This window comes from Aotus nancymaae, unplaced genomic scaffold, assembly GCF_030222135.1.
Source record: "Aotus nancymaae isolate 86718 unplaced genomic scaffold, 86718_ANA_hifiasm-v0.15.2.pri h1tg000141l, whole genome shotgun sequence".
In the NCBI taxonomy this organism is placed as follows: domain Eukaryota; kingdom Metazoa; phylum Chordata; class Mammalia; order Primates; family Aotidae; genus Aotus; species Aotus nancymaae.
Window position 1 is genome coordinate 2,162,152 of NW_026988556.1, and position 26,362 is coordinate 2,188,513.

At 44.0% G+C, this 26,362-nt stretch overlaps 1 protein-coding gene across 1 annotated transcript in view; it reads right to left on the reverse strand.

Moving 5' to 3' along the window:
• Positions 1–600: 600 nt before the first annotated feature.
• Positions 601–26,362, reverse strand: part of LOC105734257 (zinc finger protein GLI2-like) — a 35,937-nt gene continuing 10,175 nt past the window's right edge. Inside the window, 5 exon segments of the mRNA XM_064371596.1 lie at positions 601–846; positions 2,145–2,375; positions 3,820–3,977; positions 9,717–9,913; positions 21,757–21,975. Coding sequence (XP_064227666.1) covers positions 601–846; positions 2,145–2,375; positions 3,820–3,977; positions 9,717–9,913; positions 21,757–21,975 — 1,051 coding nt within the window.

Genomic DNA, 26,362 nt, shown 5'->3' on the forward strand with positions numbered 1-26,362 from the left:
TGTGGCACTGTTTACAATAGCAAAGACCTGGAACCAACCCAAATGTCCACCAACGATAGACTGGATAAGGAAAATGTGGCACATATACACCATGGAATACTACGCAGCCAAAAAAAATGATGAGTTTGTGTCCCTCACAGGGACATGGATTAATCTGGAAACCATCATTCTCAGCAAACTGATGCAAGAACAGAAAACCAAACACCACGTTATCACTCGTAGGTGGGTGTTGAACAGTTAGAACATGAGGACACAGGGAGGGGAGCATCATATACTGTGGTCAGTCATGGGTGGGCTAGGGGAGAGACAGTGGGATGTGGGGAGGGTGGGGAGGGATAACGAGGGGAGAAATACCAGATATAGGTGATGGGGGGATGGAGGCAGCAAACCACCTTGCCATATATGTACCTATGCAACAATCCTGCATGATCTGCACATGTACCGCAGAACCCTAAAGTACAATTAAAAAAAAAAAAGCCCTTCAAAAAAAAAAAACTGTCTGAGGCACAGTTTATGCCCTTTCCACTGTAACATGCTACTCCCAGAAGCTGGATGAATCTTTAGAAGGGTCCTGCACATTGTTCATTTAGAAAACATTTATTAAGCAACCACAAGTGCCAGCAACTGTCCTGGGCACTGCTGGTATTTTGGAGGTGGGCAGAGAAGATACAAGCACTCACAGATCTCAACTTCCACGGGAGAGACAGAGATGCATGCATAACAAGTTTGGAGAACTGTCATGAAGAGAAGCTTCAGAGTGCAGTGAGGGCGGGTGGGGGGAGCACAGAAGAGAATTGATGCTGAGGAATCTGGGAATCCGCTGCAGAGGCGCCGTTCATGTCGAGACTTGAAGAATGAAAGTAAGAGACAGCCAGGCAAGAAAAGATGCAGTGACCACATCCTTTGGCTTTAGAAAACAGCTCATACTCATCATGCGTGTTTATTGGGCTGCTTTTTGTTTGTCTCTTAAACTCTAATGTGCTCTATTAAAACGCAGTGGGAATTGATGGACTCCCGTCCTGATGATGAATGGAATACAGAGCATCAACTACAAAGGCATGGGCTCATTTACAGAATTCAACTAACTATCAGAAAGCCTAGGTCTAAGTATAGCTCACCATTTATGACCTTCATGATTTGGGGTAAAGAAATTAGCCTATGTGAGCCTCAGCTTACTCAACCTTAAAACAGGAATAGTAAGTTACAGATCTTTGGGGGAACCAAATATATTCTATGTATAAAAGCTTTTGTAATGTTATTTTTCTATGTTTCACAATCTTTTATGACTATTCATTATAGAGAAAACTTGTGATGGCTACTTGGGACCACACTGATTTATCACACAAAAGATTGCCTTTCCTCCTGCATCACTAACCCAAGGAATCAGTTCCAACACACGCCTGAATGTTCAGACTTTGACTTCTGCAGATTTTTTAAAATTTTAACTTGCAGCACTTGATTTTTTTTTAAATCTGCAACATTTACATAAATAATAGCAATGTAAAATTAAGCTCAAATACTGTCCACACAGAGAACCAACCTCAAGAACCCCAAACAAAGCTTGCCTTAGGTTGAGTCACACAACACAGCAATGTATTCCTGGAGGAAATGCCTAATCCTGCCTGTTATTGAGTGTAGTCCATGAAGAACCCACGTGGAGTGGTCTCATCCACCTCAGATCCAGTAGAGAAAAGGTGGGACCTGGGGGATGGGAGCTCACCAGGCATCTGTACCATTCCCATGCTAAACCCTCTCACATCACGGAGACCAAGCATGGGGCCAGAGGCTCCCAAACAGAAGCAGAAAGAAGAGGGCACGTCTACATGAAGAATTACAACCAGTAATCATCCACTATTAACAACTGTTTAAACACCGAATTATTCTGAATTAAAGGCACCAAGCTTCTCAACGATAAACATGCTAAAAGAATGACATTTCAGTTAAAGAACAATCATCACCTGTCAGGCGAGTTAAGTTCAGTCACTATTAGTAGCATAGCATCTACTATGCTGCTAATCAGAATGTAAACGTAAATAAAAGTGCACACTTTTCTCCATCTTCTCTCCTTTACCATATCTCTTCCTTTAATGTGGAATGGTCAAAAAAGCATAAATAATTAAAGCATGCTTCAGTTTTTTCAGTACCTCTTCTAAGGTGCTGTCTGAGATCCCATAGCCTGTCAGGTGCAGCTGACACAGGTTCTCATCCAGGGCCTGAAAGAGCCCTTTGAAGCAGGCCTTGTCTGTGTCCTTTGGAATGGTGTAGGTCAGCTCACTTCCACTGCTATCTTTGAGAAACGCTTGTGGAATATACATCCTGATCAGGGATGTAACACGAGCCATGTCTTTCAGATCATGGGCCTCCAGAACAGAAGGCTATCCACCAAAAAAAGGAAAAAAGAAACCAGTAAGGAATGTCGATTCAAATTTACATCAACTCATTTCATGTAGATCCATAAGCAAATTATATCAAAACTCTACTTCAAAGCTTAAACCAAATATCACATTTAAGCAATAGGCATTTCAATGATATCTTGTATTTTTTTGTTTCTTTTTAAAAATATAGATCTGCAGTGATAAACCTGGTGGGGACATACCCACATGCCCCCTAACGTGCCCATCTTGGCTACTGGGCATGCCATGGCCAGCCTCCTGGGGTTTGTATTCATGAAGTGCCCCCTATCCCCTGGCAGAGTCACAAAGAAGTTCTGGGCCTAGCATTGAACAGCAGGAAACTGGGTTGAGTCTTCTTAAAAGGGAGACGAGAATTCTCAGCCAAAGAAGAAAGAATCCACCTGGGGATGGTGATATTCATGCTGAATTAGAGAGGAAGCAGATAGGAACCTTGGCTCAGAGCTGGGGACAGACTTTTCATGGGCCACAAGGATCAAATACAGTCATCAAGAGTGGAGAGGTGACTTCCTACACACCTGAATCCCAGCCCAAAAGTCACCACTGCCTGACCTCCATTGACACAGGTAATGATGACTACAGATGTGACACAGGTTCGGCCTCTCAGGCCAGACTCCACTCGCTCTATCTCCTCCCTACTCTTCTGCATTCTGGCAAAGCTTTAGCCTCTAAGAGGGAATATCTTTGTCAGAAAAATATGTCTAGGCCAGGCACGGTGGCTCAGGCCTGTAATTTCAGCATTTTGGGAGGCCGAGGTGAGTGGATCACCTGAGATCAGGAGTTTGAGACCAGCCTGCCCAACATGATGAAACCCCATCTCTACTGAAAAACACAAAAATTAGCCAGGTGTGGTGCCAGGTGTCTGTAATCTCAGCTACTCAGGAGGCTGAAGCAGAAGAACTGCTTGAAACTGGCAGGCAGAGGTTGCAGTGAATAGAGATTGTGCCACTGCACTCCAGCCTGGGCAATAGAGTGAGATTCCATCTCGAAAAGAAAGAAGGAATAAAGGAAGAGAGAAAGAAAGAAAGAAAGAGAGAAAAAAGAGAGAAAGAAAGAGAAAAAGAAAGAAAGAAAGAAAAGAGAGAGAAAGAGAGAGAGAGAGAAGGAGGGAAAAATATTTGTAGAATACCTAGGTCATGTACTTCCTGGTCCTGACACTCACAGCAGCTCCTGTTACCTATCAGGTAATTCTGACCCCTCACGGATTTTCTCCTAGTGGTCAAATGCATGCTTGGGTTCCCAGAGGCTTGCTCCCTGCACAGGCCAGGGGGCACTCATTTTGGCATGTGGGCCATTGTGCACAGAAAGCCTCTACTGAGACGTTATTACTGTGTAACTGTCGCCACTTGTTTCCTGTGCCACAGACAGGAATGGGACTTTGGTGAGATGGAATGGCTGCATTCCTTACCTGCCTCGTGAGCGTCAGGTGGAGCCCCTGGCCATATGCCTCCTTCAGGCAGAAGGGAGGACCATAGCACCTGAGCCTCCCATGCTGGAGGACGGCCACGCAGTCACTCAGCGCTTCGGCTTCGTCCAGGTGGTGGGTTGTGAAGATGATCGTGCGACCTGGGTTCAAGCATAGGGTGCATCAGGACTGGCAGGACAAAGAGCCCAGAAGGACCTCCCTCCTTTCCTCAGGATGGTAGATCCAGGGCACAATTTAAAGATCCTTACCAATTTCAAACAAAAAAATTGAAATGTGTCCAGCAGGAAGGACTTACTCAAGGCCACTTGGCCAATTCAAGACTCTGAAACTCTTTCCTCTACAGTTGTTTCCACGGATCTCCCACCCCCACCTCCATGAACCCAAGTGGGTGCTCTGCCAGGCATGGGGGTTAAAACTGAGGGCAAAACAGAGTGCTTGTGCACAGCCCCCTGTTCTCTCCGACTTAGAGGCAGATCACTGAATGAACGGAGACAAGAAATTAAAAAAAAAAAAAAGCAGGGTGGGCATCTCTCTCCTCACATACTAAAGTCCTCGTTCTTTTTTTTTTCAGAGGGAGTCTTGCTCTGTCACTCAGGGTGGAGTGTGCAGTGGCATGATCTTGGCTCACTGCAACCTCCACCTCCCGGGTTCAAGTGATTCTCCCACATCAGCCTCCCAAGTAGCTGGGACTACAGGTGCATGCCACCACGCCTGGCTAATTTTTTTTTCTGTGTTTTCAGTAGACACAAGATTTCATGATGTTGGCCAGGCTGCTGTTGAACTCCTGACCTCCAGTGGTCCACCCACCTCAGCCTCCCAAACTGCTCGGAATACAGGCATGAGCCACCATGCCCGGCCCTCCTCATTTTCCTTTGGATGATAAGGGAGATGTATGTAGGGAGAAGGCTATATTTTATGAAATTGCTATCGAATAAGAAAATCACAGCGCTGAGTTAAGGCAGAAATCAATCATAAAAAAGAGATCTGAAATGGTCATGATATGCATTGATACCCTTTGGAATCAGGGATGAGGTAACCACACATACTTAGTCTTCAAAGTAGCAGCATCAGAACACGCACTGCCTCCCTGGAAAAGCTTGCGGCAGCCATGACCCACAGAGAGGAGAGTATGTTGTGAGTGACAGGCACGGGGAGCCAGGGAGACTTGGAGGGAGACTTGAGTGTTTCTGGCAGGAGATCACTGAGCCCAGTGGCCATGGCCTCTTTTGGCAGAAACAAATACTAAGTTCAAATGTTTTCCCGAAGCATTCTAGTGTCTTGTCAAGTTTTATGACTTTTGCTTGGAAAGAAAAAGCCTCAGGTTTAGCTTTGGGAGAGCATAGGCCAGAGGAACTAGAAGTCATTTTGGTGAAGTTGATTCAGTTGCATTTTAAACAATGTTGCTGCTTTAAGCTTCCACGTTGCCCATTGGCTTTCGCTGAGCCCCATTCAACATGTTCCATTCTATTGAATAGAAAGAAACACATTGATTGATTCTTGTTCCAAAGGTGAATTTTCAAAGAGAGAAGGCTAAAAATGTCTTTAACTCTATGCAAGTAAATGTCTGAGGTGGTGAATACACTAATTACCCTGATTTGATCATTACACAATGTGTTCATGTGTCAAAACATCACACTGTAACCCACAACTGGAAAATGGATGGATCTCTAGGCCATCATGCTTAGCGAACTAATGCAGGAACAAAATACCAAATATCGCACGTTCTCACTTGTGAGAATTAAGTGATAAGAACACATGGACACATAGAGGGAACAACACACACTGGGGTCTACCAGTGGGTGGAGGGAGTGGGGAGGGAGAGGATCAGGAAAAATAATGAATGGGTACTAGGCTGAATACCTGAGTGATGAAATAATCTGTACAACAAACCTCTGTGAAACAAGTTTATCTACAGAACAAACCTGCACATGTACCCCTAAATTTAAAACGAAAGTTAAAAAATAAAAATAAATCAATGTATGCAATTATCATGTGCCAATTAAAAACAAAATACAAGTAAAAGATAACAATAGAGGAGACATCTTAAAAGACTAGGACTTTCATTTTAAAAAAATGTATTTACAAAGAAACTATGGAAGGTGGACCCAAGAGCAACAGAGCTTGAAGGTCCAAAATGACCAGTTCTTGCCACATACGTGTCCCTGTCCCCAGGCCCAAGGCCAAGCTCCTTGCATGTTAGACCTATGAGGCTAAGAAAATTTGCTTAATCCCTGATCTAGGATTAAAGGCAGTTTAGATGCTCTGATTAGAGCTATCATGTAGTTCAGATGACATATTCCCATACAATGAAGTCTAAAACTAAAAGTCAACTAGAATCTAAATCCCCAAAAGAGAAGCAAAGAGTAGAATGGTGGTTGCCAGGAGCTGGTGGGCAGGGGGCGAGGAGCAGGGAGAAGGAGGGAGATGTTAGTTAAAGGACACAAAGTTTCAGTGACACAGGTGAATAAATTCTAGTAATCTATTGTGCAGCATGGTGACTACAGTTAATAATGATGCACTGTATACCAGAAAATTGCTGAGATTAGATCTTAAGTGCTCTTAACAAAAGGAGAAGTATGTGAGGTGATGGGCATGTTAATTAGCTTGATTTAATCATTTCACAATGTATACGTACATCTAGCCCTTGGTATCTGTGGGGCATTGACTCAAGGACCCCTGAAGCTACCAAAATCCCTATGTAAAATGGGGTAGTATTTGCATATAACCTATGTACACCCTCCCATATACTTTAAGTCATCTCTAGATCACATATAATACCTGCTAATAATATAATGTAAGTACCATTTAAATAGTTGTAATACTCTATTGTTTTTATTTGTATTATTTTTTACAGCTGTATTATTATTTCTTATCGGTTTTCTGTTTGTTTGTTTGTTTCCCTGATTTTTTTTTTAAGACAGAGTCTCACTTTGTCACCCAGGCTGGAGTGCAATGGCATGCTCTCAGCTCACTGCAACCTCCACCTCCTGGGTTCAAGTGGTTCTCATGCCTCAGCCGCCTAAGTAGCTGGGACTACAGGTGTGCACCACCACACCTGGCTACTTTTTTTGTATTTTTAGTAGAGACGAGATTTTGCCACGTTGGTCAGGCTTGTCCCGAACTCCTGCCCTCAGGTGATCCACCCCTCTCAGCCTCCCAAAGTGCTAGAATTACAGGCGTGAGCCACCATGCCCAGCTTCAAAGAGCAACGTTGCTGTTTTCCCCAAGACACTGCTTGACTGTTTCTCTCTCTGATTCAGATGATATGTTCTGCCCCCTTTCCTCCAAAAGCTACACTTCCACATTCACCCCTTGTCTATTTTAATAATAATAATGATAACCTGTCATTGATTGAGCGCCCACATGGCAGATACCAAGCTGTGCACTTTCACATACAACTGTGCACTCTCACATCCTGTGAGATGTTTGCAGATGAGAACACTGGTGCTCAGAAGCATTTGATCATTTCTGCAGGGTCACATGGGAATTGTAGAGCAAGTGCATTCCCCAGGACAGAAATTTGGTTGAGACGTGCCAGTTTTCGCTGGTATCTTTTGCTTCCTTCTTTATTTTTCCATGGGAGGCACAGAAATACTGGTACCAGGGCTGATCAAGAGCCCTCACTGTACATAACTAAGCAAGAAACACACACAACATTCCAGGTAGATGGAGCCCCCAGCGCACTGGTGTTCCAACAGAAGAGTTCTTTCTTCTCCGCAGGGAACGTTCGTTTCTGCACAGTCCTTAGATCTGTCTCACAGAGCTGTATGATTACCTAGAGGTTTGGGCTACTTCAGAAATAGCCATACGTTTTGATTCTTGAAAACACATTTTTCTTCCAATACCGCCTATCTAATTGCTTACACGCTATTGGTTTTGCACTTCAATCAGTACAGGGACGATACCAAAAAGTTCTCCAAAGACAAAAAACATTGCTAAACAATGAAGAACACTGAGAAAACATTTGATTTATAACAACAGAAACTGAAGAAAACTGTGTGTTTCTGAGACTTTCATTGTATCTATTTTTCTGTCTAAAATAACCTTTATGCTGATTACAAAAATATTCTGTCAGCTAAACCTTCAAGACTCCATCTTTAATTTTTAAACTAAACAAGAGTAGTGGGCTTGCAGTATTTAATTTGCACTGCAATTCACAGTTGCAGAGATAATGTAATCTATTTGTCTATCTCCCACTGATCTTCTGCATCAACCCCAGCCAGGGTAGCAGGTGAATTATTTAGTTCAGTTTAAATTGTTTCATCTCAAAATTTAATCAGTCTTTTGAAGTGGTGGTTAGTGTCCCATTTCTGCCCTTTCTATGTCTTTCCCCAAGGGGCACTTAGGTAAATGGAGCCAGGAGTCTTGGTGATCTCATGGCAATGGGGAAGGGTTCGAATCTTTGGGTGCAATGTGGTCAGCCTCCTCTGGTGTCTGGGTGCTAAACAAGACCACTTGGCGCTGTCCTCCTCCTCACCTTGGCATTTGCGCTTTGAGTCCAAAGGGGTCAGGCCAGAGCAGAGCGCTCCCAGGCTGTCTAGGCCTCACAGTAGGTCCTGCTGACTGCAGATGGCTGAATCTCTGCCCTGGCTTCCGGCCAGCTAACTCCAAGGGGCCCCCTCCTTCTGTGGCAGCATCCCTAGCAAGCCCTGCCTCTCAGTGTCAAAGTCCATGGGCCTCAAAATGTAGGGAATACCAGCCCTCAGTACCTCACTGGGTCCTGGCATTCCACTCAGCCTCATGAACTCTGATGTGGCTGCACCACAGATGTGGCCTGCACTTTTCTAGTGCAATTGCCCAGGCCAGGCCAAACCCCAGAATGGAACAAAAAGCCACATCTGCTTGCCCAATTTCCCCACCTCTATCTGTGTCTTCTCCTTCCATAATTCCACCAAAACTGTGGGACAGAAAGAAACAAACTGTTCTTCTATGTTCCCTTTAGTTATTTTTCTCCTGTCTGATTCCAGCCTATGATTAAGCTTTAAGTGACAGACTGGAGTATATTTTCTACTCCAAAGATAGAATTTGATGGTCCAAGACTTCTGGGGTCAGCCCTCTAAATACTAAGAAAAGGAAGGGCTCTTTCTTGTTATTTTTCATTTTATTTCTTCATTTGCAAATCCTAGTTTACCTCCAAAAAAATGGAGGCTTTAGGTCAAGTCAGAAGAAAGTTTTATATTCAAAAGGCAAAAGAAAAAGCAAAATAACATTTTATAAGAATCTGTATTAATCCTGCCACTGATACTGCTACACTTGTTTACCAGCACCAAGATGTGTTTTACTGTTGCAATGTTTCTTTCCAAAAGGGAGTATTCTCATAGAAAACATGTACAGCAACACTTCCTAGCTGTCAGGATTGCAGAAAGAATCAGAAGTTGGAAATTAGCAACTGCCCATTAAATGCCCTGAATTAGTAAGAAACAATAATAGATGTGAGAAATATTAACCAGAGGCTCAACGTCCACTCTCAGTTCAGGAAACTGCCTCTGTAGCTGTGAGTAAATCACATGCCCGTCTCTCTGAGCCTTCATTTCTTCATCTGAGACAAGGAAGTCTTGTCCTATAATCTGGGATGCCTCTTCTAAGAAACTATGCTTGCAGAAGAAGACAATTTCCCTTGAAATCATGTATGATAATGTATAATGTACACAGATGTCACTGCTGTTATTAAGAGTTCAAATACAAAGTAAGCAATTCTAAGCACTATAGAGATGTTATCTAATGAATATACTCCTATAAGCACTTCTAAAAATTCATGTTTTTCTGAAAAGGATAATGTAGCCTCATTGGGATACACCTTGGTTCTACATACAATAGCAATGCATTTCCTGAAACACAACATTGTGGGAAGAGAAGGTAGAACGAGGCCCAGTGCCTACCTTCTCGGTACTTGAGCAGGATGTCCCATTCGCTGTGCCGGGAGCAAGGGTCCACCCCACTGGTGGGCTCATCCAGAACCACAGTCCTCGATGTGCCCAGGAAAGCAATGCCAATGGAGAGCTTCCTCTTCAGGCCTCCAGACAAAGCTCGGGTCTGTTTGTGCTGATGCTGAATTAAGCCCACCTCCTGAAGAGTTCTGAAATTAGAATAAAACGTCACTCTTCTCCCTGAACACCTGAAAGCTTTGTTTCTAATTTCACTCCAGAAATAATGACTAACAGTGGCTGAGATCGTTATAAACCACAAATCTATCACGGAGGCCTGGAGGCTACACTCATGTGAGTCTCACCAGAGCAGCACTGACCTTCTTCAGGTTCAGATGGAATCATGCCAAGGGACTAACCGTGATGCAGACCAGCAATACCCACCAAGAATTGTGCTTGGAAATACTTGCAAGTCTCCTCTCTGGAGAAGCATGTCTCTCATTTCACTCATAGCTCCTGCCAAGGAAGGCCCTGTATCCCTCTACAGGGTATGGAGTATAGTGGAATGGCTGATGCACCAGTGTGGTCAGAAGCAGCAAGGCAGGCCCAGCCCCACTGCTCACCAGAGAAGCCCTTCATTCCCTGGCCCTCTGTGCACTAAATCTGGATCACCCCACCTTCCTGATTAATGCAGGTGTTCCAACAAAATGCCATGTGCGAAGTACAAATTATCATTTGCTAATAATGTAAGAACAAGTCTCCTGTTCTGTTGCAGGATCATTCAGTCTTGGGAGTTCCAGATTTCAGATACCCAGCACTAAGCCTTCCCTATGTGAAACGTTACCCCTCTTCCAGGGATCTACTCTCTTTTCTCACAAATAACTTCCCTCACCACTGTGCCCCTGTTAACTCTACAGGAGTGCTTACTGCCCTCATCACCTACTTACCATCTTACTCATTGTTAGAGACCCAGTTTAAACAATGTTTTCCTGAAACCTTCCCTTGACCACTCAAACAAAAGTGGAGTCTCTCCCCTGAGCTGCAGGCATGTTTCTGCCTTCCTGCTACCCAGCTGCTGAAGTCAAGGTGCCATTCTGCAGCCAGAGAGAGGAGGCTAGACAGGCAGAGGAGGATTGGACTGGTTCCATACAGTGGAGCTTCAAGAATAGTTGGGGCCTGGAACATTCCAGCATCCCAAGCAAAGAACTGGGTGAATCCCATTGTCTGCCTGATGACTAAGTAAATTTTTCATGTAAATACTTCCCATGTTGACCTAGAAAGAGTTCAAGCCCGCTTCTTAGTGTTTAGTGCTCACTCTAGGCACTTAATGTTTCATCCAAGTCTTACAGTGCATTTTCTGCTAGTTAAATCTCAACCTAAATTTATAGTAGTAATTTATGCTCCTGGTTTTCAGGTGTTCCTAGTGTGGACAACACCCTTTTGGAAGGAGGAAGACAAATGTTTCCATTTCACCAGGCCCTGCAATCTCCCAACACCCTCCCAGCTGCGAGATTCCAATCTAGCAGAAGAGGTGGATTTATTAAGCCGAACTTAGCACATTAACCAGGGATCGGTCAGCAGAGAAGACAAACAGACAAGAAAACAAGTCAGTAAGATGTCAGATGTTCTCCAACGTGCATGTTCTGGTTACCTTTCTATGTTCAACCCCAAACCCTTCCTTCTTCATTTCTTCCTTGGGCACCACTCGGGCACTCAGATGTCTATGGTACCATCTTGGGTGGCCCCTTGCTGCTGCTTCATTGTGCACCCTAACCAAGCTGGAAGCCCACCTCCTCTTCATACACCTGGCATCGAGCCTCAGGAATGCTTTCAGCCCCCTGCCACTTTGTCCCCACCTGTGCAGTCCCCTTCACAGAACCTTCACTACACAAACGTCAAACAAGATGTAAGCAAAAGGGACCAACCATGCTTCTACAATCAAATTTATGCAAAGAGGCTGGGGCCTGTCGTCTATTATATCTTATGCAACTGGTTAGCATTCAGCTGACCAGTTGGGTTCACTCTGTATTTCTACTTCTGTTTTCAGTACATGCCTGTTTTCTGATGCACTTTGAACTTCAATATACAACACATTTTACTGACAACTTTGCTCCCAATCTTTTGTATGTGTATGTGTGTGGTTTTTAAGATTCCTGAAACCAAGAGTGGTAGGTAATAATGATAGGTGTAGGAGTGATGATGAGCCTATTTCATTCAAATGTATTTTATCAGTTCTTGCAAGATTGCACAAATGGTCTATAGCATCAAGATGCTGGTTAAGGGTAGGGTTAACATATATCGCATATAAGGGTAGGGGCATCAAAGAGCAACAAAGCACAGGTCCTTCTGCAGGAAATAAGAGTTTTGTAGAGAAATCATGTGTATATATCCAATTAGGACACAATGAGAGAAATGTTACAGATGACATATAAACAAAGTGCTGTGGGGAGCTCACAGGAGATGGTGAGTTATTGGTCTTGGAGAGATCCAGCTTAAAGTAGAACCTTCTATCATACCACAAAAATGCCATAGAATATATTATTTTAAAGAATATCATTCATTCATTTCATAAACTCTTTCCCACAGAGGAAATCCCAGATACTTTTTTATTTTATGTTTAAATGTTAGCTCCTGGCCTGAATAATCATATTTAACATTTATTAGACCTATATCTACACAACAGGTACTATTCTAAGTGCTTTGAGTATATACATTAGTTTAATCCACATAACCTCCAAATGAAGGTCTTCTTGTTATTAGGACCACATTATATTTGGAAAACCCAAGAGAGAGAGAATATGTATTGCAAAAACTTCTCTAACTGGAGGAGTTGCATTCAAACACTAGCAGTCTGAAGCCAGAATAAACACTGACATCCACTGGGTCCCTGTGACATGCATCATATGCCTGCTGAGTGTGTCACTCCTCACGTGGACTTGGGCTTTCCCAAGAACAAGCCCTTTGTCTTATTAGGTCTGTTTTCCCAGAACCAGACATGGAGGCTGAAGATGATTGGCACTCATGGCATTTTAATCAGTGAATATAATATCCACGAAGGTCAATGCAAGTAAAAGTCCTTGACTTATTTTGCATAGTATAACACATTCCTAGGACTCCAAGCCACTGATGCATTGGTCAGGGCCAATACAACAATGTCTGAACACCCATCATTGCAGCAGGGAGAGAACCCCATTGCAAAACCCAGCCATTTCCACTCTGCTGGCTTCTAGGCATTGTTCAGATGCTTGCAGCACACTCAAAAATTAAAGAAGAGAGCAATTTGTCAGAAGTTAAAAACCGTCAGAAGTTTTTAACCTGTTGAAATTTTTTTTAATTTGAAAGTTATTCAGAGGCGAGTGTTTTTCTAGTTATTGATCTTATACATACCAAAAAGAAGCAAATAATTTTGCAAAGTTACATTTCCAAATTCCTTCTCAAAAGGACAGGATAATCCTCTAAATGAGAACATTGCTAGGCAGCAGGGAAAGGAGGAAAAGACATTTTCTCCTATTGTCCCAATTAGACACCAGAGAATGTGTTTCAGATGCTGCTCTTTAATCATCCATTCATTTATTCAAGGAATGTTTACTGAACCCCTACAATGCCTGGTACCTGCCACCTGCTAGGTACAGAGAAATAAATCGAATCTTATCCTTGATTCAAGAAACTCAAGGTCTAGTGGAAAAGACAGGCAAGAAATTATAATAAAAATACAAGTAGGGTAATGATAAAGTCCCAGGTGCTATGGGGATTCCCTCTGACTCCAGAGAAAGTGGCATATGGAATCAGTCAGATGGGTAGTGAGAGCAAGTGAAGTGGGGATGCTTGAACAGTATGTTCCGGAAAAAAAGAAAAGCATTTGCTGGGACTTGGGGGAGAAAGAATAGCATATGCAAGAAACAAAGAGATTCTGTCCTTGAAGTACAGGGAAAACCATACAATAACCTCAGATAAGACAGGAGAGAGAGGCTAGAGCCAGAACACATACCCATTGTAAATCCTGTTCTGTAACTGCTGGTTCTTTCCTTCACTGAGTCTCCATGAGGGGCAGGTGACTCTTTTTGTCTCACTGTGACCTTCCCCACCTCTGTTAAAGCCCCCAGCCTTGAATGTCAGGTCATCTGAACATATCATCCACTGTTGGGTGGTGGTGCATTGTTGTCATCTACCCATCCCTGAGTCTGCTCTTGTGCACTCTTTCTTCAGCCCTGCTCTTGTCATTGTTCTTAGAGATTTTATTTGTATTTGATGTAGCATATCCTTCCTTCACTCCACCAATCCCATATCCTCATGACCGAGGTACATCCTAGACCTTGTAATTTCTAACAACCACAGCTCCTCCAGGTTCTCAATTCCAGGCATCCTCTTTTGACTAGTTAGTCACTTCTGTGCATGCACTCTTTATTTTGAAAAACAGTGAAGCTGAATGGAAACACTCGCCAACTCAGCCTTTGCCCTTTCTATTGTAAGGGAGCCTGCTGTGCTCTCAGGAGAGACAACCCCTTGTCTCTTGTCTAGATTCCTTTCCCTGTCCCGTACAGAATAGTGTTCCAGCAAACCACCTGCTCTGTAGCTCAACTCAATTATCTATTTTCTACTGGGGCATTCTCATCCGTGTACAGATATGCTGCTGTTATTCCTGTCTTTGAATTCTTTGAATGGAAGAAGAGCATTTTTCCTCTTGACCTCACTTTTCCTTCTTGACACCATCATATTTCTTTGCTCTTTTTTGCAGAAAATCTCCTGAGAAGATATGCTGCTGCCAACTTCCCTTCGTCCATTCTCTCTTTAACTGACGCCAATAAGACCTTCATTCCCTTCACACTTCTAAAATTGCTCTTCTGGAGGTCACTAGAGCCCTCTACACACTAAATCCAAAGGCCACTTTTTGAGTCTTCATTTTACTTGACGCTCAACAGCATTTAAGGCACGGATCACTCCCTCACCGTTAGTGAACTTGATGTACTTCTTTGTCTTCCACCTTTGCTACTGGTTTCTCTTTCTTGTCTGCTTGACTGGTTTCAACTCATCTCTCTACACACCGCATGCTGGAGTGTCCAGGGATCAATGCCTTGTCCCCTCTTCTACTCTTCCTGCACTTATGCCCTCAATGATCTCATTACTATCAAACAAATGTGCCTCCAACCTGAGTTGCATGGTGAACTCCAGAATTCTAAGTGAGAACATTAACTACATAACAACATCACACTGACTTAAAGGTCTGACAAAGTTCCTCTCTTGACTACGCTAATCTTCTCTAGGCCAAGTTAAGGGCAAAACAGTAATGATCCAAATCTTGACACAAGTTTACTCTAAAGATTCTAGCAGGGATGCCACCTCCCTTGAACTCACATTTTAATGAAGCTACACATTAAAGAAACCAAGCGGTGTTTAGGAGACTAATAGGGAGCATGCTGGATCTAAATCAGATGTTTGCAGTTTTCCCTTTCTCTAATTGAAGACTACTGTCCTAAAACATGATCTTATTCTGATTGCTTTTGTGCAAATTGGCTTTGTTGCTAGGTAACATGCTGTGCACTAATAATCATTAAGGCTGCCTGGCACCCCCAAAAAATGAAGCAAATGTAGTATTGTTAGGTGTTTTATGTAAGCTCCCAATCTTAATCACAAAAGAGTTGACTGTGGTCGAGGGTAAAGACATTTTTTAAAATTACAATAGGTGACCTATAACTTGTTTTTAGAAATTAGGTTGAACCTAGCCAATTTGCTATCTAGTAATATGTAGTCCATATACCTAGCCATTTCTCATTAAGTACCCACTAAAATTTAAGACAGGTTTGAATAGTACAAACTAAATATTTTACCTGCACACTCACTATCCACTGTCATTAACATTATTAGTATTTCCAGCCATTCTCTGAAGACGGCATGAGACATGAACCAGCCACCTTCCAGTAGAGAGTGCCTTCCAGTAGAGATTATGCCAATTATGTGAATTTTGAGGGGGATGAAAGAAAAAAGGATGATTTAAATAAAATGTATGGTATCATCCATCACTTTAACAATGGACTTTTGACCCTCAAGGACTTTTTCCATCAATCCAAGCTTAATTTGCACATGGCCCTCACGGTGTCAGCATCTATCCAGAAGGAGATTAGGCTTGTTCTACAGATGTTCTTATGTAGTATAGCTGGTCTGTAAACACAGCCATGAAATTTAACTTGAGATGATCTAAACAAATAGTGATTCTATCCAAGTATGGGAAAAATAAAACTGCAATGCAATGTGCAGTGGTGCATTTCTAGAGAACCAATTTTTCATTTTCCAATGCTGCTCTCCACTAAAACATTTTCAGGGGTAAAGCGAGCATGGTTTTCCCCAACGCCCTGCTTTCAGACCCTGGCCCCTGAGTAATATGTGCCTCTACCATATTCCAGGTCTAGGGTCTTGTTTTGTTGTGTTTTGTATCTCCAAGAGAATGTCCATAATACTCCTCACTTAGGCCCTCTAGGATCTCCTGTGTGCAATTTGCCCTTTCTCAGGTGAGACTCCTTAAAAAGAAATGCTCCAGAGGCAGGTTCCACAATGCACCAGGGATCCTTCATCCACACGTTCCCCACTGTGGGGTGCTAGTGACCCACCTGCTCTGCCTTCCAGGTTCTGAAAGTGCATTTTAAGGCTACTGCATTCACTAGCCCCAGAGAGAGCAACTGTTAACAAATCACCTTCACTTCTCAGACTCCTGGAATCCCCCATGGGTGTCCATACTCCCATTAGGGCATCAACAGTAGAAACGTGCTAGAGAATCCACCCTCTCTCCACCTGCCAGTCTTGTCTTCCCAGAGGCCTTGCCCACATGCTACAGCACAGTGGCCAGCTTGAAGGAAAGGCAGCAGAAGGCACTTTGCATCTGAGAGTCCTGAGTCAGATCCTGGCTTCCCTCTATGAACTGCACGGCACCACCTCCCGGAGCCTCTGCCCTTCCTGCATCCCAGGGAAAAGATACTTGAATGAGACCACACATGTAAGTTCCTAGCACATATCGACAGTAGTGGCTGGCACAAAAAAGGTGTTAAACAAATGAAAGGCTTAATTTATACAACGTAGGTAGCCCTTGCAGAGGTGAGGCTAGAAACAGAAGGCCCCTTTGGCCATCTGAGAGAGCCCACAGGGTGCTTCTTTCCTGCCCTGGCCCACGTGGCCTTCACAACATCCCAAGGCCACGGTGGGAAGGGATCTGGTCCTTGAAGGATATCAGGATTTGGGCACACCAAGGAAACTGAGGTAGCAGCAGAGGAGAGGGCAATGGATAAGAAAAACCAGCATAGGCAGGAGCACAGGCTGGCAGTGCCCTGGTGGGAGCCTAGCACCACAGCTGGCCTCAGCATCAGATACCTCCAGGCTCCTTAAACTCACATCTCTAAGACAAACTCATCACTTCCCTCTCCCCACTTCTCAAATAGGCTCTCTCTATACACACAGCTGACCCTTGAACAATGCAGGGACACTGTACACAGTCAAAAATCTGCATATGCCTTTCAACTCCCCCAAACTTACCTACTACTATACTACTGTTGAATGGAAGGCTTACCAATAATGTGAACAGTCAGTGGACACCTCTTTGGTGTGTTACATGCATTACATACTGTATGCTTCCAATGAGGCAAGCTAGAGAAAACAAGTGATTTAAAAAAGCAGAAAGAAAAGAAACTACATTTACTATTCTCTAACTGGAAGTGGATCATCATAAAGGTCCTTATCCTTGTCATCTTCACGTTGAGTAGGCTGAGGAGGAGGAGGAAGGGGAGAGCTGGTCTTGCTATCTCAAAGGTGGTTGAGGCAGGACAGGCGGAGGAGATGGAAGGGTAGCAGAAGAGGCAGGTGCACTGGGTGTTACTTGTATTGGAAACATTTGAATATAAGTAAGACCTTCAGGGTTCAAACCTGTGTTGTTCAAGAATCAACTGTATGTTGAAAAGCACTGTGCTTGCCTGAGCCAGACACCTATGGATTGCCATGGACGTCCCCTTCTCTCTTATTCGCCACTGGGTTTGCATCTCTCCTTCCTTCTCACCCTCCTGGACATCTCCTGGCCTAATCTGTTTTTAATGCAGGAGCCCCCAGCTCTCCTCACTACTTGGGCTCACCCCAACCCACCCAATCCTCCACCTGCAACTGTAGAGAGCGTGTGACCCACCATTGGGCTGCCATTGTGCCAAGTCCTCAGCACTCTCCAGAGGCCTCAGGCCCATGGACAGCCTACAGCACAAAACCTAAAATCTTGCAAGGCTTAGGAAGCTTCAGGAATGTGCTCCAGCTTCTCCGGCCTGCCCTGTGCCTGCAAGAGGGAGGCCTGTGGCCCCTCTAAGCTGCACATGCTGTAACATATTGCAGCCCACCCACTGCAGTCAACCTCAGGTCATCTTTATTCATCCTGTAGCCTGCTGCTCAATCATCACCTCTGCTATGACCCCTCACCATAGAACCAGGGGCAGCTGACCCCTGCACCCACTTCATACACACCCCAGTAGTTCATTCAGCTTCATTGTCTGCACCTGAGATTTCTTTCTGAACTCAAGAGCAGGGACTGCTGCATCTTTGTTTCCTAGAACCCAACCACATACTGTTAAGGGATAAAATGTGTCTCACCAAAATTCCTATGTTGAAGTCCCAACCCCTATTACCCTATAATGAGTTTGGAGATAGGGTCTTTCTAAAGAAAATTACGTCAGATGAGACAGGGCGGGGCCTTGTCTAGTATGACTGATGTCCTTATAAGAAGGGAATAGGACACAGACACCACAGAGGGAAAAGACCATGTGCAGGCACAGGGAGAAGACAACTGTCTACACGTCAAGGAGAGAGGCCTCAGGGGAAACCCACCCTGATGATGTTTTCATCTTTGTCTTCTATCCTTCAGGACTGTGAGAAAACAAATTTCTGTTCTTTAAGCCACCCATTCTATGCATTTTGTTATGGCAGCTCTAGCAAACTCAGACATTGCTGAACATTGGTTGAATAAATAAAATGTGTGGAATGAATCAGGACACTAGGATGAAAGGCTAGAAAGTTAGGATGAAGAAAGATGGGGGAGTCCCTTATATACCCCAAGCTAAAGGAATCTTATCTTAGAAGATGAGATGGCATGGAGGGATTTTAGCAGGAAAATAGCATTATTCATTCATTAATCCAGTTATTCAACTACTCAGCCATAAAAAGGAATGACTTAACAGCATTTGCAGTGACCTGGATGAGACTGGAGACTATGATTCTAAGTGAAGCAACTCAGGAATGGAAAACCAAACATCGTACGTTCTCGCTGACATGTGGGAGCGAAGCTATAAGGACACAAAGGTTTAAGAGTGATACAGTGGACTCTGGGGACTTGGGGGAAGAGTGAGGGGGGGTGAGGGGTAAAAGACTACAAATATGCAGCAGTGTATACTGCTTGGGTGATGAACGCACCAAGATCTCACAAATCACCACGAAAGAACTTACTCATATAACCAAATACTACCTGTACCACAATAACTTATGGAAAATAAAATAAGAAAATAAAAATTGACAAAAGAAAAACAGTTATATGCAGTGAACCAAGCAGACTACGTCCCTGTAGTCAAGGGGTTTGCTATCTGGTGGAAAGCAACAGAAGACGAACACACAGAGCATGTCATGTAGTGATAAATGTTGTAAATAAAAGCCAGAGAAACAGAGGGGTCTCAGGAGGGTGAGTGGAGGGTATTTTGGACAGAATGCTCAGGAAATCTGCTGTGGTAAGATGGTGTCTGGGAAGAGCCGGGACGGCAGTGAGGCAGGCTGTACAAGTGAGCACGAATGCAGCAAAGGGCCTGTTCAGTGTGCTCAGGGAGCCACCATAAGACCAGTGCAGCTGGCACCACACAATGAAGGATGAGGTGAAGCAAGAGAGGTTGGCAGGTCCTTATAAATTTATAATCCAAAAGAGGAGGGTTTTGAGTTGGAAGGGGGCACTCATAATAAATCTGGGACAACAGGCACGAGAATATAAATTACACAATTGTAGGCCCCCGTAGCCTTTAGATTGTACCTCGGGTGATGTGGGGAGTCCCTGAAGCGTGGTGGGCAGAGAAGGGCCAGGACCCAGGTACATTTCTAAGGAGCACTCCCTGTGTAGTGCTGAAAGCAGGGGACATCCGGAAGCTAGACAATGATCTGGGAAGAGCATCTGGGGGTTGGGTTTGGGGGCAAGATAAGCTTTGCAGAAGTGAGCCAAAGGGGCTGGAGGAAAAGGGAGAAGCCGACAGCAAGCAGGAAGGCCAGCTGCAGCCTGGGCATCTCCACAGAGGCATGATGCAGGGGTGACCTGCAACCGCAGGGATGGAGAAGCAAACAATGGCAGATGGCGAGGCCGAGCAAAAGGAAGGGTGGAGTGGAGCACTCTCAGAGCAAATGTTTTGCTTGGTCTCTGGACATACAGCCAAAGGCACGCAGAGTGTGTGACAACTTTAAAACTCCTTCCTCTTTGTCTCAGTGTTCTGGGGCTAGAAACTCCACCATCCTGAAGCATATAATGGAAAAAGTGATGAAGAAATAAGGTTACACCATACAAAAGAACAACCAAAACCCTGTGCGTTTTCACCTTAATTAAATGCAGATTATAAATACTTATTTATAAATGTAAAGCTTGCAAAAATATTATAAAATAACAATAATGTGTAAGAATTCATTACATTCACATTTTCTTCTTAGGGACGTGCAATCCATTACCAGTTACACTTACACACTTGCCTCCGAGGACCCCTTCCCCACACACTCATGCCCTGGTTGATGTTCTCTTTTGCAAAGTCCATCCATTGAAATAGCCAAGGATGAAGCACTAGCCCCAGGAGGCCAGAGTCATGCATCTTCCTGAGGGGACAGAGCCCAGCACAGGACAGATGGCCTGCACACTTAACTACCACTATTTGCTGAATCGATGATCCCACCACTGGATTAATGTTTCCATCCCCAGCTACTCTCCTTGACTTTCATTCCTCCACTTACCCCTCCAATCCATGCTTCCATGGTCATCACCCTCAAACACCACTTTGTTCTCTAATCAGGAACCTGCTGTCTCTCTCTTTTCCCTCTGGTCTAAACTTCTATCAGTGTCCAATGAGACAGGGGACACTGCCTTGCTTTTGCCTTGCTTCCCATCCTGGATACCCTACTTCTGTTCCACCTCTCCCCACGTGTTCTCGACTCTAGATCTTCCTCGCGCTATTCCATTTTGATATAGGCTTCAGCCCTCCATACGGACCAACCAATATCCTACCCATTCTTCATGGCCCTACCTGGACTTCACTGCTCCCTGCCTTGTACAACCAGTCAGTCAGCATGACCTGATTCTTCTAAATTTGAAATATCTTCCAATACAGGCCTTCCTTGACCATGCACCCCCGTGGCATGGCCATAAATCAGGCTGTCCCCACCTCTTGCCTACAGTGGCCACTCTGTATCTAGTCTCTCCCCTGGCACCTGCTATGGTCTGGCAGGAGAGATCTTCCAGATATCAAGCGACTCACAATCCCCCACTCATGAACACCTACTTGCTCAGTGAAGTTCAAACTCCTCAGCATGACTAATGAGGCTCTTTTTTCTTAATCTTTTCTGTGTGTGTGACAGGAAGGAAGGAAGGAAGGAGTTGAGGAAGAGCTAGGGATCAAGAAGAGAGAAGGCAGACTAACCTGCTTCTTGATAACCAGTTTTCCTGCTGCCTTTGAATTCTTTTCATTTCAGGACACCCATAGGGACTTTTTGCTCAGACACACAAAGTTTCCACCAACAGCCTCTGTGTTTACATGTGCTCATCTCTTCCTCACTTCAGAGACAAATCAAATCAAATTCAATGCCTTTCCACAGAAGTCTTTTCTGCCATTCCCACTGTTGGTGGCTGTGTCATAATTCCATAGTGAACAACCATTTGCTAATTATTTTCTCTTATAAATGTAGACACCAGTGATTTTTGTAAAGTGTCTCTTTCTAGTGCCTTCACTTCCTTACACAATGGGCAGAGGCAGGAGTCCTTACACAATGGGCAGAGGCAGGAGGAGCAGAGAGACGACTGTTTACTAACCGATAGATTTGCTGATGCAGCTCCTTCTTGGTCCACTGCGGCGCCTTTATGGAAGCAAAGAGCAGCAGATGTTCCCGGACGGTGAGGTTGTCTAACAGGATGTCCTGCTGCGGACACACACCCAGCTCCATTCTGACCTTCGACAGGTCTGTCTGCAGGTTCTTGCCATTGATGATGATGGTCCCAGAAGTGGGAGGGTAGAGCCCCATCAACATGGATCTGCCAGAGAAAATAAGTCAGCATAGGGAACACGTGCTGCTGATACTCTGAATGTCAGCAATCCAGTCAGCTCCAGGACGATGCATGCCTCCTGCCAAGAGCACTCACCCTCTGCTGATCTGGTTTCTACACAATCAGTTAAAAGGTGTGAGGAGTTTGAGGGCATGTTAGCTGGTTGATCTTGAAAATGTGAGCTTAACATAACGTTTATGCTTCCATATGAAATACAAATGCTCCTTGACTTTTGATCAGGTTATATACCAGTAAACCCATTAAAAGTTGAAAATATTATAAGTCAAAAATGCATTTAATACATCTAATCTACCTAACATCACATCTTAGTCTAGCCTAACTTAAATATCTCCAAAACATTTACATTAGCCGACATCTGGGCAAAATCATCTAACACAAAGCATACTTTATAATAAGGTGTTGAATATCTCTTATAATTTATTGAATATTATACCGAAAGTAAAAAGGAGAATCGCTGTATGAGTCCTCAAACTATGGATTCTACCAAATGTGTATCACTTTCACACCATCATAAAGTCAAAATATCATTAAATTGAACCATTGTAAGTCTGAACGCTGATCATAGAGCATTATTGTTGTATGAGACTTTAAGATGGTAACATTCAACTTTTTACAGATGAGAAAACCTGCTGAAGAATTGACACATTTACCTAAATCCCCATCATTAAATATAAGCAAAATGGAGATGTGAAACTAGCCACCAACGCTGGAGCCAGTTTTCCTTCTGCTCCTATCAGGATAGTCTGTGTGTGCTAAAACAACAAGAACTCAGCAGGGCGCAGTGTCTCATGCCTGTAATCCCAGCACTTTGGGAGGCCGAGATCACGAGGTCAAGATATAGAGACCATCCTGGTCAACATGGTGAAACCCCGTCTCTACTAAAAATACAAAATTAGTCGGGCATGGTGGTGCACGCCTGTAGTCCCAGCTACTCAGGAGGCTGAGGCAGAATTGCTTGAACCCAGGAGACAGAGGTTGCAGTGAGCCAAGACCACGCCATTGCACTCCAGCCTGGGTAACAAGAGCGAAATTCTGTCTCAAAAAAAAAAAAAAAAAAAAAAAAATCATCCGGGCGCGCTGGCTGACGCCTGTAATCCCAGCACTGTTTCAGGCTAAGGCGGGTAGATCACAGCGTCAAGAGATTGAGAACATCCTGGTGAACATGGTGAAACCCCGTCTCTACTAAGAATACAAAAAATTAGCTGGGCATGGTGCCGCGTGTCTGTAATCCCATTTACTCAGGAGGCTGAGGCAGGAGAATTGCCTGAACCCAGGAGGCGGAGGTTGCGGTGAGCCGAGATCGTTCCATTGCTCTCCAGCCTGGGTAACAAGAGTGAAACTCCGTCTCAAAAAAAAAAAAAAAAAAATCTTCTGGGTACAGTGGCTCAGGCCTGTAATTCCAGCTACTCGGAAGGCTGAGGCAGGAGAATTGTTTGAACCCAGGAGGCGGAGGTTGCAGTGAGCCGAGATCGCGCCATTGCTCTCCAGCCTGGGTAACAAGAGCGAAACTCCGTCTCAAAAAAAAAAAACAAAAAAACAACAACAAAAAAGTCTTCAGGGCGCAGTGGCTCACGCCTGCAATCGCAGCACTTTTGGAGGCTAAGACGGGTGGATCACGAGGTCAAGAGATCGAGACCATCCTGGTCAACATGGTGAAAGCCCGTCTCTACTAAAAATACAAAAAATTAGCTGGGCATGGTGGCGCGTGCCTGTAATCCCAGCTACTCAGGAGGCTGAGGCAGGAGAATTGTCTGAACCCAGGAGGCGGAGGTTGCGGTGAGCCGAGATCGTGCCATAGCACTCCAGCCTGGGTAACAAGAGCGAAACTCCGTCTCAAAAAAAAAAAAAGAAAAATCATCCAGGCGCGGTGGCTCACGCCTGTAATTCCAGCTACCCCGGAGGCAGAGGCAGGAGAATTGCTTGAACCCAGGAAGCGGAGTTTGCCTTGAGGCGATATCGCGCCATTGAACTCCAGCCTGGGTAACAAGAGCTAAACTGCGTTTCAAAAAAAAAAAAAAAAAAAATCTTCCTGGCGCGGTGGTTCACGCCTGTAATTCCAGCTACTTGAGGGGCTGAGGCCGGAGAATTGCTTCAACCCAGGAGGTGGAGGTTGCGGTGAGCCGAGATCGCTCCATTGCACTCCAGCCTGGGTAACAAGAGCGAAACTCCATCTCAAAAAAAAAAAAGAATCATCCAGGCGCGGTGGCTCATGCCTGTAATTCCAGCTACACGGGAGGTTGAGAGAGGAGAATTGCTTGAACTCAGGAGGCGGAGTTTGCCTTGAGGCGGTATCGCGCCATTGCACTCCAGCCTGGACAACAAAAGCGAAACTGCGTCTCAAAAACAAACAAACAAAAAAAATCTTCCGGGCGTGGTGGCTCACGCCTGCAATCTCAGCACTTTGGGTGGCCAAAGTGGGTGGATCACCTGAGGTCAATAGTTAAATATCAGCCTGGCCTTCATGGTGAAACCCCATCTTATTAAAAAAAAGAAAATCTGCCGGGTGCGGTGGCTCACGCCTGTAATCCCAGCACTTTGGGAGGTCGAGGCGGGTGGATCACGAGGTCAACAGATCGAGACCATCCTGGTCAACACGGTGAAACCCCGTCTCTACTAAAAATACAAAAAAATTAGCTGGGCACGGTGGCGCGTGCCTGTAATCCCAGCTACTCAGGAGGCTGAGGCAGGAGAATTGCCTGAACCCGGGAGGCGGAGGTTGCGTTGAGCCGAGATCGTGCCATTGCACTCCAGCCTGGGTAACGAGAGCGAAACTCCGTCTCCAAAAAAATAAAAAATAAACAAATAAATAAATTCTCCATCTTATTTTACACAAGTTTTTCCTTTAGAAATGCAAATTGAAGGTTGCCAAGCCAACGATTGCCTAGGGCAATAAGACAGGTAATTGAAAGAAGTTGATAGTCTAAAGTGGGAGAGAAGAATTTAAAACAGAGGCAAATAATGAACTTATAAATCTATAATATCTGCTTCAAGGCCTATGTGTTTATACATGTCATTTGAATGTGATGTTTTACTACCAAAATATATAAAAGAGCTCTAATTAATTGGCTTTAAAATAATAAGCACTTAAATTAAATATTTTAACAGAAAAATAAAAATTTTAACGCAAATGCCTTTTAGTTCACGTGACTTTACTAAGCTTTAGTAAATAGAGATAATTTGCAAATTTTTGATAAAATAAATTGAATGATTTCAATTTAATTTGGACGTTTCATTTGAATTATTCCAGCAGGTCAGATGTTGTCTCTGCTAGATGCTTTAAGGTATAAAACTTTGCTTCTATTTCCCTATAAATTTAGGTGTTTACATACAAGCCATTAGGAGCCATGATGAAGCCTAGTTTCCAGCATTGTCCTTTGTCCTGTGCTTTGCTCTTCATACATAATTAAAATCTCCAACCTTCTAGGTTTTCACTAAAAATAAGAATTACAATGAGTTAACATTATAATATATGTACATACAGCTAATGGATATAAAAAATTTCTGTATACAAAATATAAAAGGAGCCGGGTGTGGTGGCTCACGCCTGTAATCCCAGCACTTTGGGAGGCCGAGGCGGGTGGATCACGAGGTCAAGAGATAGAGACCATCCTCGTCAACATGGTGAAACCCCGTCTCTACTAAAAATACAAAAAATTAACTGGGCATGGTGGCCCGTGCCTGTAATCCCAGCTACTCAGGAGGCTGAGGCAGGAGAATTGCCTGAACCCAGGAGGCGGAGGTTGCAGTGAGCCGAGATCGCACCATTGCACTCCAGCCTGGGTAACAAGAGTGAAACTCCGTCTCAAAGAAAAAAAAAAAAATGTAAAAGGAAAGCAGGGTATGTTTGGTAAATGATGGTGTTAAATGCGTGCTCTGAATGAAGAGACTCCCACAAACAGGCTTTGTGTGAGCAACATGGCTGTTTGTTCACCTGGGTGTCCAAAAAGAGAGTCAGTGGAGGGCGGTGGGATAGGAGTTGGTTTTATAGGTTTGGGGCAGGCAGTAGAAAGTTACAGAATTTATAGTTTAGGGTGTTTTTTTGCAATAAGCCTTCCTTACACTGTGGGACCTCTCTTTCTAGGAATAAAGCATCCTAGTGACAAGGGATCAGATCAAGTCTGTGACCAGAAACTCATTTTCTTTTACAATGCTTTCACCAAAATATTTTGAACAATGGTGGTGCGAATATGTAAAAGAAAAATAAAATCTCAAGATCCCAAACCCACTATGCCAAAGGGAAAATTAGGCTTGGGAACAGTCATGCAAAAACTGATTTGCTTTTGTTACAAGAGATACAATTTTACATGCTTACTTTATGTTATGTAAAATGTGGATTAACAGAATATAATCCAAA